This window comes from Seriola dumerili, unplaced genomic scaffold (assembly GCF_002260705.1).
Source record: "Seriola dumerili isolate Sdu_G_001 unplaced genomic scaffold, Sdu_1.0 BDQW01000242.1, whole genome shotgun sequence".
Taxonomy (NCBI): domain Eukaryota; kingdom Metazoa; phylum Chordata; class Actinopteri; order Carangiformes; family Carangidae; genus Seriola; species Seriola dumerili.
The window spans coordinates 7,805,322-7,818,008 of record NW_019174497.1 but is presented as its reverse complement, the minus strand read 5'-3'; the positions used below and the strand labels follow the sequence as shown (position 1 = coordinate 7,818,008).

The 12,687-nt window shown below is 38.1% G+C and overlaps 1 protein-coding gene across 2 annotated transcripts; it reads left to right on the top strand.

The window, feature by feature from the left end:
* The first annotated feature begins 339 nt into the window (after positions 1–339).
* On the top strand, positions 340–7,747 carry borcs5 (BLOC-1 related complex subunit 5). Of its 2 annotated transcripts, none has more exons than XM_022756359.1 (4): positions 340–809; positions 1,752–1,895; positions 2,680–2,837; positions 3,582–7,747. In XM_022756359.1, exons 1-4 carry the CDS (start codon positions 752–754, stop codon positions 3,813–3,815), a joined length of 594 nt encoding a protein of 197 aa, XP_022612080.1. In that variant the 5' UTR covers positions 340–751; the 3' UTR covers positions 3,816–7,747. The 2 variants fall into 2 exon arrangements, with proteins under 2 accessions (XP_022612080.1, XP_022612082.1); XM_022756361.1 differs by having other exon boundaries at positions 1,735–1,895.
* Positions 7,748–12,687: the final 4,940 nt, after the last annotated feature.

The following is a 12,687-nucleotide window of genomic DNA, read 5'->3' as shown; positions in this document are numbered from 1 at the left end:
GTTTTGTGACTTTCAAACAATTAATATGAACAGTAACTTCATACAGAGGCTCTGGTCCAGGAGACCTGTGGACCTGTCCAGTAGTCCATACGTGGGTCCAGGCCATCATTATTTTTGTATACAGCTGGGAAGTACTGGCAAAAACATGATAGGAAGGTCAACAAATTAATGTACTTAAACTGCATTCAGTGCGGTATTAAAAGGTCGTAAAAGTCGTAAATTTAATTTAACGCTGCAGAAACCCTGTTGTTTGTGAGGCCTCAGCAACAGCAGCAGGGGGCGGTAATGTTTTGGTCTGGATCCTGGATACAAGCAAAGGTCAGACCCCGTGATCAATATTTACGGAAGTGTTGCCTCGTCGTGAACTAAAGCCAGTCATTCCTGTTGTGTCATATAACGTTAATACAAAGATTGGTTAATTATTTAAACTACGTGGGTGTCAATAATCGCCGGGGTTATGACTCAGTTGTCTTAAATAAACGTTTAGTAGCCGGTTAGCTAGTAAACTGTAGCGGTAACAGTTGGTACCTAACCGTTAGCTGACATAGCTAGCATTGAAATCGTACAGCAGCCAACCCTGGCTTTCATTTCCTCTCCTATCGATATGGTAGCCTCGTTGTCAGCGCGAACGTGTTTGGAGGTCCTGTGAAGTCTGTGTAGGCGGTCTATCATCAACATATTCGTGGTCAATTCGCTGCATTTTCTGGAAACATTGACGGAAGTGCTAGCTTGCTAGCCCGACGTTAGCACCATGGGAGCTGAGCAGAGCGGAGAAGCGGAGCACAAACACTCCGATTACAGCTCATCAGGTAAGACTATCCTCTACAACTTAAAAGAAAAAACTTAACATTCAGCGGTTTACTTGGTTTCTGCATAGGTAAACCAAGGTTTATTGCGGTATTGCTGTAAAGTGACAGTCCAACATTGTCACTGGTATTTATGGAAAGTAAGGTAAAAATAAAGTTACTGCAGTACTGTGAGTATTTCCGTACTTGAGTATTCACATTTTATCCTCAAGTTTCACTCCTACTTCACTACACCTTAAAGTGAGATGTATTTCTTACTACATCTGCGCTACATTTAGTTGGCAGACACAGATTCCAGTTACTTTCTGCATAATGAAATTATTATAATCTTCTAACATGTTAATACTTCATTAAATGTAACAGGTTTCCCCAACTGCACCATCTGCAAAATTAATGTTTTTGACACCGTCTGTGTATATTTCTGTGTGGGGCTGTAACTAACATTAATTTTAAATATAAATTAACCTGTAGATTATTTTCTTGATTAATCAGTCAGTAATTTGGTCAAGAAAATGTCCATCATAATTTCCCAAAGCCCAGTATGGTTTCTTCAAATGTCATGTTTTTCCTTATAAACAGTATGAAACTCAATATATTGAGTTAACTTTTATAGAAGACTCAGGAAACCAGATTAAAAAGGTGAAACGGGAAAATTTTGTCACCTTTTCTTTAAAAGAAAAAGAAAATGACACAGAAACTATTAACTAATAGTTGCCAATTATTTTTCTGTCAATCAACTAATTGATTAATTGACTAATCATTGCAGCTCTACTTCTATACTTTTACTTTCATTAGCTTTTGGATATTGTGTTTTTACTTGTAATAAGAGTATTTTTACATTGTGCCATTTCTTCTTTTACCTGTATGGATGGATCAGTGTAAACCATAGTACTCGTTATAAGTAATTTTTGCCTGTTTATATTACCAGAAATATTGTCGTTGCAGTGGTGCCATCTCCAGCTAAGCAGAAGGCAAAGATGGATGATATTGTGGTTGTGGCCCAGGGGACCCAGTCTATGCGGAATATCCACAATGACCCAGATGTCATAAAGCTTCAAGAAATACCCACCTTCCAGCCACTTTTGAAAGGTACCATTTAATTTCCCCAGTTGTTGACAACAATTTTAGTGTCATCTTTGAGACAGTTTGTTAGGTACACCTATCCAAAACTAATAAAATCGAATACAATTTACAGTTACAATACAATTTTAATATCAAGTTTTTGTGGTTGTTTTGGAGAGAATAGTCTCAACAAAACCTGTTCAATTTAACCTCTATGAAGATAGGATAAATTGCAGGGGTGTAGACTGCCCTAGTTGTAGCTACATGTACCTGATAAACGGATAACCAAGCATGAATCTTACAACAACACACTTCAGTCCATAAGTGCTCACCCTCACCCACAGCAGAAATCCCATATTCTCTGGCAGGTATTGTATGCTTTAAGATAAAATATGTACATTTATGAAGCCCAAGAAATGTTTATTGACTTGATTGAAATATTACTCTGATGAATTAGATTTATGAAGAGCATAGGTGTGCTGAGTACAGTGTGCAGATCTTTTGTCTGACTTCTACCATTTCAGTTTTCACATGAAGGCGCTGACAGTTTCATCTTATTTGCAACCAGTCCCCACAGGTCCTTTTTCAAATTCTGTGTAGTGAAGCTAATTGTCACTGCAACTCATTAGCACTGTGTTAGAAGGTGGATAATGAGCCAAGTTTCCTGTGTTGGCACACTCCTGAAATAGCAGGAAGGGTAGTTCTGTCAGATCCTGTGCGAATTACAATAATTGCCTAGTGTTATGCTCTTGTCAAGTGTTACTCTGTTCCGACAAGTCCATGCAAGTCCTTTGCACTTCTCTCTGCACAGGAGTGCTGAGTGGCCAGACGTCACCCAGCAGTGTGTGTCTGGAAAGGCTGGATGCTGCTCAGGTTCTGCAGCTCTGCATCCGGTACCAGGACCACCTACACCAGTGTGCTGAGGCCGTAGCCTTTGACCAGAACGCCCTGGTCAAGAGGATCAAAGAGGTAAGAATACCGTAGAACAGCAATGGATATTTAGTCTACAGGCTGTATAACTGTTCGGTCCAAAAACAACAATGTAACTATATTTTTGTTCCTTATGGAATGGACAGGATTAATGCCAACATGGTAAGGAAATATGTAAACTACTAGTATCAGCATGTTTTTATTTCCACAGTCATCTACAGTCTACGGGAAATTGACGACAAGTTGCATAATTGATTCAAAATTAAAGTAATTCATTAAGCGAAAGTGCCAAATATTCACATATTCCAGTTTCTTAGATGTGAGATTTGCTGCTTCTCTTTGTTTTATAGAATTGTAAATTACATTTCTATCAAGGTTATGGAGTGTTACTAGACAAGAAATGTAACTTGAAGACATCATAGAGATTCAGGAAAACTATTGGACATTTTTCACCTTTTTGACACTTTATAGACCCAATAATTGGTAAGTTAAAAACTAGTGAAAAATAATTATTTGAATGTCAGTAATGTAAGTAATCATTAAAGTCATATTCCACACATAACAAAAAAGCTGACAAATGTGGAGCTTAACTTTGATTACATGCTTGAATAATTTATTATTTGATAAAGACAGCTGCATTTGGAAAAGGCTTTGCTAAAACTTTACATATTTATAAGACACTTTTTTTTTCAATTACTTACATTTACAAACTTGTACTTGCCATTTTGTAACTTCAAAGTGTCATCAAAAGTCTCTGTCTCTCTCCCGTCTGTTTCTTTCCAGATGGACTTGTCAGTGGAAACCTTGTTCAGCATAATGCAGGAGCGCCAGAAGCGCTACGCAAAGTATGCGGAGCAGATCCAGAAGGTCAACGAGATGTCCATGATCCTGAGACGCATCCAGATGGGAATCGACCAGACGGTGCCACTGATGGAGCGCCTTAACAACATGCTGCCTGAAAGCGAGCGCCTGGAGCCCTTCAGCATGAGGCCTGATGGGGATTCTGCCACAAAGTAGCCTCCTGAAAACCAACACAGCTGCCTCCCACCCTAGTCTCCGTCCAGTCGTCTGTCCTGAAAGAAGTGCAGGTCTGTCCAGCTGTAGGAATACTAAGTCTTTACAAGAGTAGACAAAGTCTGAATGCATCAAAATGTTTTTTTTTCATAATAGAGGAGGAGCTCAGGTATAAATGTGTGAGACTGCTCTAGTCAGCTCTCTAGGCCATGATCGGTTCTTTTTATTATGTCATATAATGCAGGGTATGTTGCTGAACACACCTGCTCTTAATAAGCAACATCCTACTTACTATAACACTTCTAAACCACAAACACACATTACCACCTCAGTAAAGCCACACCCCTCTGCTTCTGGCCGCTGAGCACCTCTACTGGAGCAGGTGTGAACTTACAAAGTGCTGTGTTCAAGTGTTCATCAACTATAGAAGTGGAGGCGCTGGAGATTATTATTTCTCCCTTCCCTGCAGGGAATAAAATTAGCAAGTTTCCAGCCACAGGCTTTTTTTTTTCTGCTAATCTAAAGGCAGGGGTGGAACACATATGAAAGTGACAGAATGAACTCCATATGCCCTGAAAACTTGTCCTGCAGATGTGTTGCAGGTTTCAGAGACTCAAATGTGCGTGAGCAACATAAGAATATCTCAAAGTGTTTCGTGCTGCTCTCGAGATTTATGTACTCCTGTCAAAACATCAGAGCCACTTGAGAACTTGCAGTGGATTGGTTTTGGATCGTGCACTTCACATAACAAATATTTCTTGTTTGTGATCCTAATATTCATCTGACTCCCACGCCATATCCCTTGTTTACTGTTTGAAGATCCCTTCCAAGAACTGCTTGTATGCAGATTGACTGCTTTTAATTTTCTGAACTATATTGGTTTATCATTTTGGGATGTTGTGACGAAGAGACTCACGGAGAGTATGAAGAAGGATTATTGCCGTTGGATTACACACAGAGCATGGATGTTCTCTACATTGGAAGTAAAATGAGAAACCTCTTCTTGGACAATATTCTTAATGTTTTCATGAACATATGAACTCAATTCAACTTTGTCTGGGAGGAACTTGACTTTAATTTATTTGGATACTTTGCTTGAGCAGTTGTGTAAAGCCTTTTTGCATGCAAAACCGTGAAGAAAGGTTAAAAAAAGGGACTAAACAGACACTGCGATGCTTCAGTTCAGTACAGAAAATTGATGAAGGTATAAACATAACATTTTATGACAATACCCCACTTATCACACATCTCCGTTCAACCACGCTTTTTGATCATTGTACCAAATTTCAGCATTAACTTTGTATATTTGTTAGCTTTTCACAGTAATAGCCAAACATCACACATACCAAAGATTCACAAGTCCTCAAAGCTGTCAAATTATAAGTGGCACTTTAGAAACAGTGATATTTTGGTTCTTTTTGAGGACAGCGATCAAGTTAACTTCACTATTTCATCTGTTGAGTATTTGTTTATGTATCATCAAGTCATGCTCTTTAAGCTTAAAAATACCAACTTATTTCTCTCTCACCCTGACTGGTCTCTATTCATGCAGATAGGCTTGGTTGTATTGGCCACGGTGTAGAAATATCTTCTGCTGCCACCACATTACAATGGATATAAGTGGAATTTGATTTCTGGTGCTCACAGCATAAAAAAACAACAGCAGCATCTTTCTAGAAAGAAATGTCCCTGTTACTTGGGATAATCCACAAAACACACTGTTAATATATGTAGACTATGTAGAAATGTAACCGGGACACTGTTTCAAAGGCACACGACTGAATTGTTAAGTACAACTTTTTGATGCCAAGGGCACCACAAACAAAATTGAATTTACTAACTTTGTATTTGGTGGAAGCAGAAATCTCAAAGGCAGATGTTTTAGAAAATAAAATCAAAGCTGCTAAAGATAAATTAAAGAATGTTTGTTTTTTTTTCTCATTATGGTGAGCCAACCCTTTAACTACTTAATCACTGGTCAGTTTTCATTGTGGCAATAAAAAAACAAAACACTAAAACTGGTGTAATTGTTTCAGTGCGGGCTTGTGTAAGTCCACTGGGTGGTGCCAGAGTTAACCTAACACAGTCTGTGGCTTCTTGGATCATTTTTAAAGGTTAAATGTAAAAAAAAAAAAAACAGAGCTGTGTCAAAGAAATAATTGGAACTTGAGTGTCTGGTGTGGTTCTGCTCAACCACTGACTGTCCGAGGAATCAAACCTGTTACCTTGAATATGTTTAACTGCCTGATCACATGTTTTCATTTCCATTAGTTCTACTAGTGCTTCAGAAAGCCCTGTCTCATCAGAACATGTAATTGTATTCACATCCGCCGCCCTATACCACTAAAGAGATTGCGTTATCAAAGTAGTTAGTAAATTTCAAAGATTTCTTTTCCTTGGTAGCCCCCAACCCTAACCAGCTGAAACAGGCAATATTACACTGGGTGCAAAATTGGACAGTGATGGATATGTCTGTCCAACAACTAGCCAAAACCTGTTCATAAAGCAGAAAGTCTAGTTACTTTCAGTGCACAATCTGATCTAATTTTGTTTTCTTTTAGTTTTACCAGCGTCCCATCATCCCAGACCGTGTTGAGAGCTGAGATGTATCAGCATTTCTTTGAGTTCTTACAGTGACAAATCTTTGCTCTAGAGCTGCAACATTTAGTCGATTAATTGAATAGTTGATCAAAAGAAAGTTAATCAGCAACTATTTTGATATTCAGTTAATCTTTTTAATTGCAAAAAAAGAAAGTGAGGTTGTGATGGGTGCTTTTCCACAAATTTATTTATCAGCAGATTAATTGATCATGAAAATAATTGTTTGGTCGAGCCTTTCATCACTTGCTATGACATTCACCATTTCACTCACAAGCAGGAAAATGTATTGCATTACTATGACAACCAGCAGCCATGAGCTGTCATGTTGTTAGCTGTGACACGAATGCATAAATTAATTAACAAGGTTTTTAATAGGGTCATTTTGATATTTATCACTTATTTTTTCTGTTTTGATATGCTTGAAAACTCAACATGAAATATAGTTTATGTAAATGTACCTTGAATTATTTATTTATTTTTTATTTTTTTACTTCGTGAAATTGGCAAAACTTGTGGCACCCTTAGCCAGTCCTCAAAGCAACGTCTGTTGCTATGGCCACTTCTGGATCATACAAGAATTCCCTCTTATGAATCCCTATTTCTTGTGTTTTTACTTGGGTTAGCAACGTCATGGAAGCCTTCGGGGTCACAACATGTATTTACTGACCTCAAAGACCAAATCAGAATTAGGCATTGAAGTTTTTTGCCTAGAAATAGCTTTCAGCCAATGGTGAGTGGCTCCTCTCTGGATACAGCAGCACCGATGAGCCAGTGTAGTGTGATTAAACTGGTTGTGTGCGTTGTTAAATTTTTCATCAGTGTAAACATGCTGAACTCAATTACACCAACAAAAGGATCCTCCTACGGCTGGCCTGCTTTGAGGTACAGAATTAGCCTGGTTCATTGACATAAGGGACATAAGGCAGAGACAAGTTTTCTTTTGAATTTAAAGCAGAACTCCTTTGATATGTTATCGCCTTTCATGTGTAAATTAAAACGGTTGAGAAATGTCTTAAATGGCCTTGGGGGTTATTGTTTGAACATTGGAACAGAAATGGAAATTGTCATTGCATTCTGCGGCGAGGAGGTGTAAAAGTTCCTCAGAGTCTTTGTAATGAAGAATACCTCCTGACGCTCAGAGCTGGATATTAACGCCGCAAGATGATACAATACGATCTGCCACCAGGAAATTCATTCTCTGAAATGAAAGAGGAAATCCAATTTCCCCTGTATACTTCTCATTTGAATATAAATCAAAGGCTGGTTTGCACCCTCTTTCCTTCCTGTTTTGCCCACTCAAAATTGGAAACATGAAAATACGTTGAGGCTTCCTATCCCTGTCATCTGTTAGGGCGAAACGCAAACCAGCACTGGTTGTTTTCCTGTGATAAGAGTAGAACTCTGACTTCTCAGACAGCACCTCAGTGAAATGTGAAAAACATTCAGTGTAATCACTTTGCAGTTACATAATTCAAAGGCATAAATAGTACCTTTCACCTTGTTTGAGGTCTTATAATAGTAGAAAATATTTCATAGTGTGACTTTAAATTGCTTGGATCTGTAGCTGCAGCAATTAATAGCTTAGCTGATCAACAGATAATTAATCAGCAACTATTTTGATAATCAATTGACCATTTAAATCATTTTTAAAGTGAAACACATGCCCTTTTTCCAGCTTCTCATTTATGAAGAATTTATTTATCGTATATAATGAAAAAATCAGTTAATTATGTGATCAGCAGAAAAGTAAATTGCAACAATTTTGATAATTGATTTATTGATTCAGTAATTTTCAAGTAGTTCATTAAGGAAGCGCATTACTGACTGCAGCTTGTCTAGAGTGAGCTTTGACTTGGGAAATGTTGGTTGGACAAAAGAAGACATTAAAATACAAAAGGCTCTGGGAAACTGAAAAGGGAATTTTTCATATTTTTCATTTTCTTCTGATATTTTATAGACCAAATAATTGGAAATAATCAGCAGACTCACTGATGGGGAAAATAACAGCCTCATATGTGACTGTGCACTGAATATCTTTGGAATTTGGACTATGATGCCACGTGATGTACATACAGTATGTCATGAAGGTCTTTAGGAAGTTGTGATTTTGAGAAATTGTGATGTATTTCTTTACTATTTTTGGACAATTTATAGACCAAACGATCAATGAAAATAACTATTAGTTGCTGCCCTATTTTGATGAGAATCTGAGTAGTTATGTAAAAAGAAGTGTTTGACATTTTGTGAAAAGAGCTGATTCACATTCTTCCTGTGAGTTAGATGTGAAGACTGATCCCACTCTCATGTCTGCACACTAATTATGTAGTGACAGCCAGAAGCCAGTTAGTTAAGCTTAGCATAAAGACTGTAAACAGAGAGAAGGAACTGGCCTGGTTCTGTGCAGAGGTAACAAAATCCGCCTACCAGCACCTCTAAAGCTCACTCGTTAACAAGTTATATCTTTCTTGTTCAATCTGTACAAAAACCAAGGTGTAAAAATGAAAATTTGTTGTTTTACAAGCATGTGTCTCATTTTCCGTTATTGTGCCCAGGCAAAAAGAGTAAGCTGTTTCAGCCTGGGTTAGGTCAATGATTGATGAGCCTTATAGATTCAGATTTACTATCTAGCAAAATAATATTCTGCCAGTTTTTTTATTTCAAATTTCGGTTTTAAAATAGTTTTATATTCATTTTATTAATATAATTTTAAAGCAAATATGTTGGCAAAGATATTTGCTGTTTTCCTGCAGTAGATTTAGACACTCATATTACTGTATATTAATAGGATTACAGTCCTATTGTACATGTGCCCAAACCCCTCTGAGCAGGTTAAAACCATTTGGTCCCAGGACTGTTGTAAATACTGTACCAGTGAGTAGCTCAAGGAAAGGCGAGAGGTGTGCTGTAGATGATTGCCTGTATTGACTGTATTGACTTTCATCCTGTAAAATTACCCAGCACTGCTTTTCTATTTGACACCCAGTCAGCTCCTGTGATAAATACCCAGTGGACCCTCCCTCTTGAGTTGCAGCCAAACATTATCCCTCTTACTGGAGACATGAATTCATGTCAGACCAGATCTATCGGGGAACATTTAATAAAGCACTTTGTTGCTTCATTGCACAGTTGTGTTTTCAAGGACACTGAGCCGCTACAGCAGAGCAGGAGTGACATGTCCTTCCACTGAAATACCACCGCTCTAGTCGTGTTCAGGAGGATGACAGTATATCAACTGCCTGCCTATTAGAACATCTGGAGTGTGCTGTTTATTGTCTAGGTCGCATGCATACAGTGTAATGAGGAATATTTAAGATTTAGGCTTTCACCTGGAGGACCAGCTGTGGCCGTGCTCAGCTGTCTGGATGACTTCAGCTTTTACTTGAGGACACTTCAGCAACTCTTGGAGGATGGGATAGAAATGTCTCTTGTTATTCAGTTCGATCCTGTGCAAAAAATGAGTAAAGTTCTTAATATTTCTTTGCAAAAATATTTATCTACAGGGGTAAGAGCAAATATTTAATAATTTTTTAAATAAACATTTGAAACCCTTCAGAAAATATGTACATAGTATTTGTATTATTTTAATAGAGGTCCTTTAACTTTTACCCCCAATGCTGCGTCCATTCAGTATCAGACATTTAAAGTTCCCAGTTGATATTTCTGACCTTGACCTCTGTTCTCATGAAGACGGTTGAAAATTCAGAAAACTTGTAAATTGACCTCTGAACTTAGATTCTCTCTACTTGTGAACAGGGAAAGACACAGAGTTGCACGTGAATGAAAATCTAAAACATTAGATCAATTTGAAAACTATTTATGTAGAAATGTTAAATTAATGACACATAAAAAGATTCATAAAAATGTGTTTACACATAAAAAAGTAGGTGGTCAGGTTGCTGTTTTTCAGAAAAGTATTTCTTCTAGTTAAAAACTCTCAGGCCACTGTACAGCTCCAGTCAGTCTGGTTGAGTGTTAGAAACTATGATTTATGTGCCTTTGAGCATGCCGCTTTGCTCCCAGAAAAGTGACCAACAGCATAAAATCATTGCAGATGAGAGTATTGGCGAATGAATAATGTGTAACACATCCTTCCCCACAATTAACTTCCCAAGTCATTGGTGTAGATAAGAATGTGTTCTGGACTTGTCTGGATAAATAAAGGTTTAACAACAGTAATAAAAAGAAGAAATAAACCCAGGATAATGAAATTTTACACCAAAGAAAACACTGAAATTGGTGGAGAACTTGCCTTTGATCAAACGTGGTATGGTGAGAGACTCAGATGGTGATTCAGTGCCACCGGGGCTGCTGCCATGAAATCCGAGTGACAGCATCATGTCTCATCTGAGACAGCCTGTAGCCAAACAAACAGCAGCTCATTACAGCATCAGTTTGGATTGCCTGCTCTGAATAGGAGAGGTGACATTGGCTCATAATGTGGAGGATGGGAGGTGCGTGTGTGTATGTGTGTCGTGTGTGTGTGTGGTGTGTGTGTGTGTGTGTGTGTGTGTGTGTGTGTGTGTGTGTGTGTGTGTGTGTGTGTGTGTGTGTGTGTGTGTGTGTGTGTGTGTGTGTGTGTGCCGTTGCGCGCGCGTGTGTGTGTCGTCGCCTGTGTTGCGTGCGTGTGTGTGTGGGAGCAGTGTGGTGCCATAAATTGTTTAATGTTTCTTTACATCTCAGCAGACACAATGCCGAACCAAAGGTACTTGAACTTGTGAACCTTGTAAGAAGCTGCAGCCAAGCTATCCGTGTGGTTAGAGATGTGCTCCAGACATGTAAACTATAAAAAAAAAAAAAAAAGAGTATCACTGATGCTGACAAGTGCAGTGACCAAAGTGGTAGTGGGAAAGCTTCGTGCTGCCTCCTGCTGCGTATGATTTTTCCACTTAATTCCCTTCACAGTGTTAGTTTGAACATTTCCAGACCTTCCATCTATCCATTTTCCAGATGTCACAGCACATGTTTCCAGACCTTAAATGCTTCATTTGATTTTACGTGAGCAACTTGCAATTTGTGATTATTTTTATTATGAATTAATCAATAGCTTTTTGATTAGTGGCTCAAAAGAAGTGAAAATGTCCATTATCAAGGTGATGGCTAGAAATTTGTTGTTTTGTCTGATCCACCATCCAGAAAATAAAGATATTCTATTTACAATAATATACAATGGAAAAGCAGAGGTCAGAGCCAATTAATATTTTCCTTATGAAGGACTTAAACAATTGTTGGATAATTTTCTCTTGATCAATTAATGTAATTGTTACAGCCCAAACATCAGTTCACCCAGTAAGCTTGTTAATGTGTTCTTCACCTCAGTCAATACTGTTGCTGAAAAGGAGCCAATATCCCACCATGACTAAACTAGTCAGTATTACAAGTATCAGTATCAGTATCTGCATGTGGCTGCTACAGTATGGTTCAAGTTAGGGAAACATGATCATAGTATAGTTAGTCCAAGTTCATGGTTATGGTTAATAAAAGAAGAGCCTTAATTGCAAGTCTGTGATGAGATGCAAATGTCAGTCACCCGCGTGAATGTATCCATCCATAACATTCATGCCTCATCCAATATAGATGTAATTGTTGGGGATACTGAGCTGGTTTATCAAGACACTTTTTTTCACATTTGTCATGTAAAAATTTGTAGAAGTTTACAGTCTCCTGATTGCTCCACACAGATCTGATCTGATTTTTTCATCTTCAGTCTCATGCTTCATGTTGTGTATTTAGTGTATTTCCTTTGCACTTTGAACTTTCGCATTTTGCTTTTATGCTGTCCAATTTTTCCACCTCAAGTCTAAAAACTTTTTCTTTAACAATAGGTGGACTGTGCTTTTAATTTCCAGTGTATCCTCTCAGGTTATTTTATGCAAAAAAAAATAATTAAAATGCACATAAAAACAGGCGACATTTTGAGACTATTAGACAAGCATTTGATTTGAGCCACAGTGAGGCGTTTACTCCACTGTAATATGGTTAAAAAAGACAGAGCACCTGGTTGTGTGTGCTGAAAGCTCTTTTCCAAATTACTGTGTTTGTGAAGACTAAATATTCCATCCATAATTCACAGAAGAGTGGAGGAAACCCGGTGAGACAGGAGCCACGTCCATCACTGCTGCTTACGTTTGACTCGCTCAGATGAGTCAAAGAAGCTGCTGGGAGTTTTGCTCTTTCTCTTAGTGTCACTTAGTGTAGGACATTTTCATTCAGGTCCCAAAGCTCTGATGTTTCGCGTTTTGGCACACAACTGCTTGTTACAAATGTGGCTTTTTGT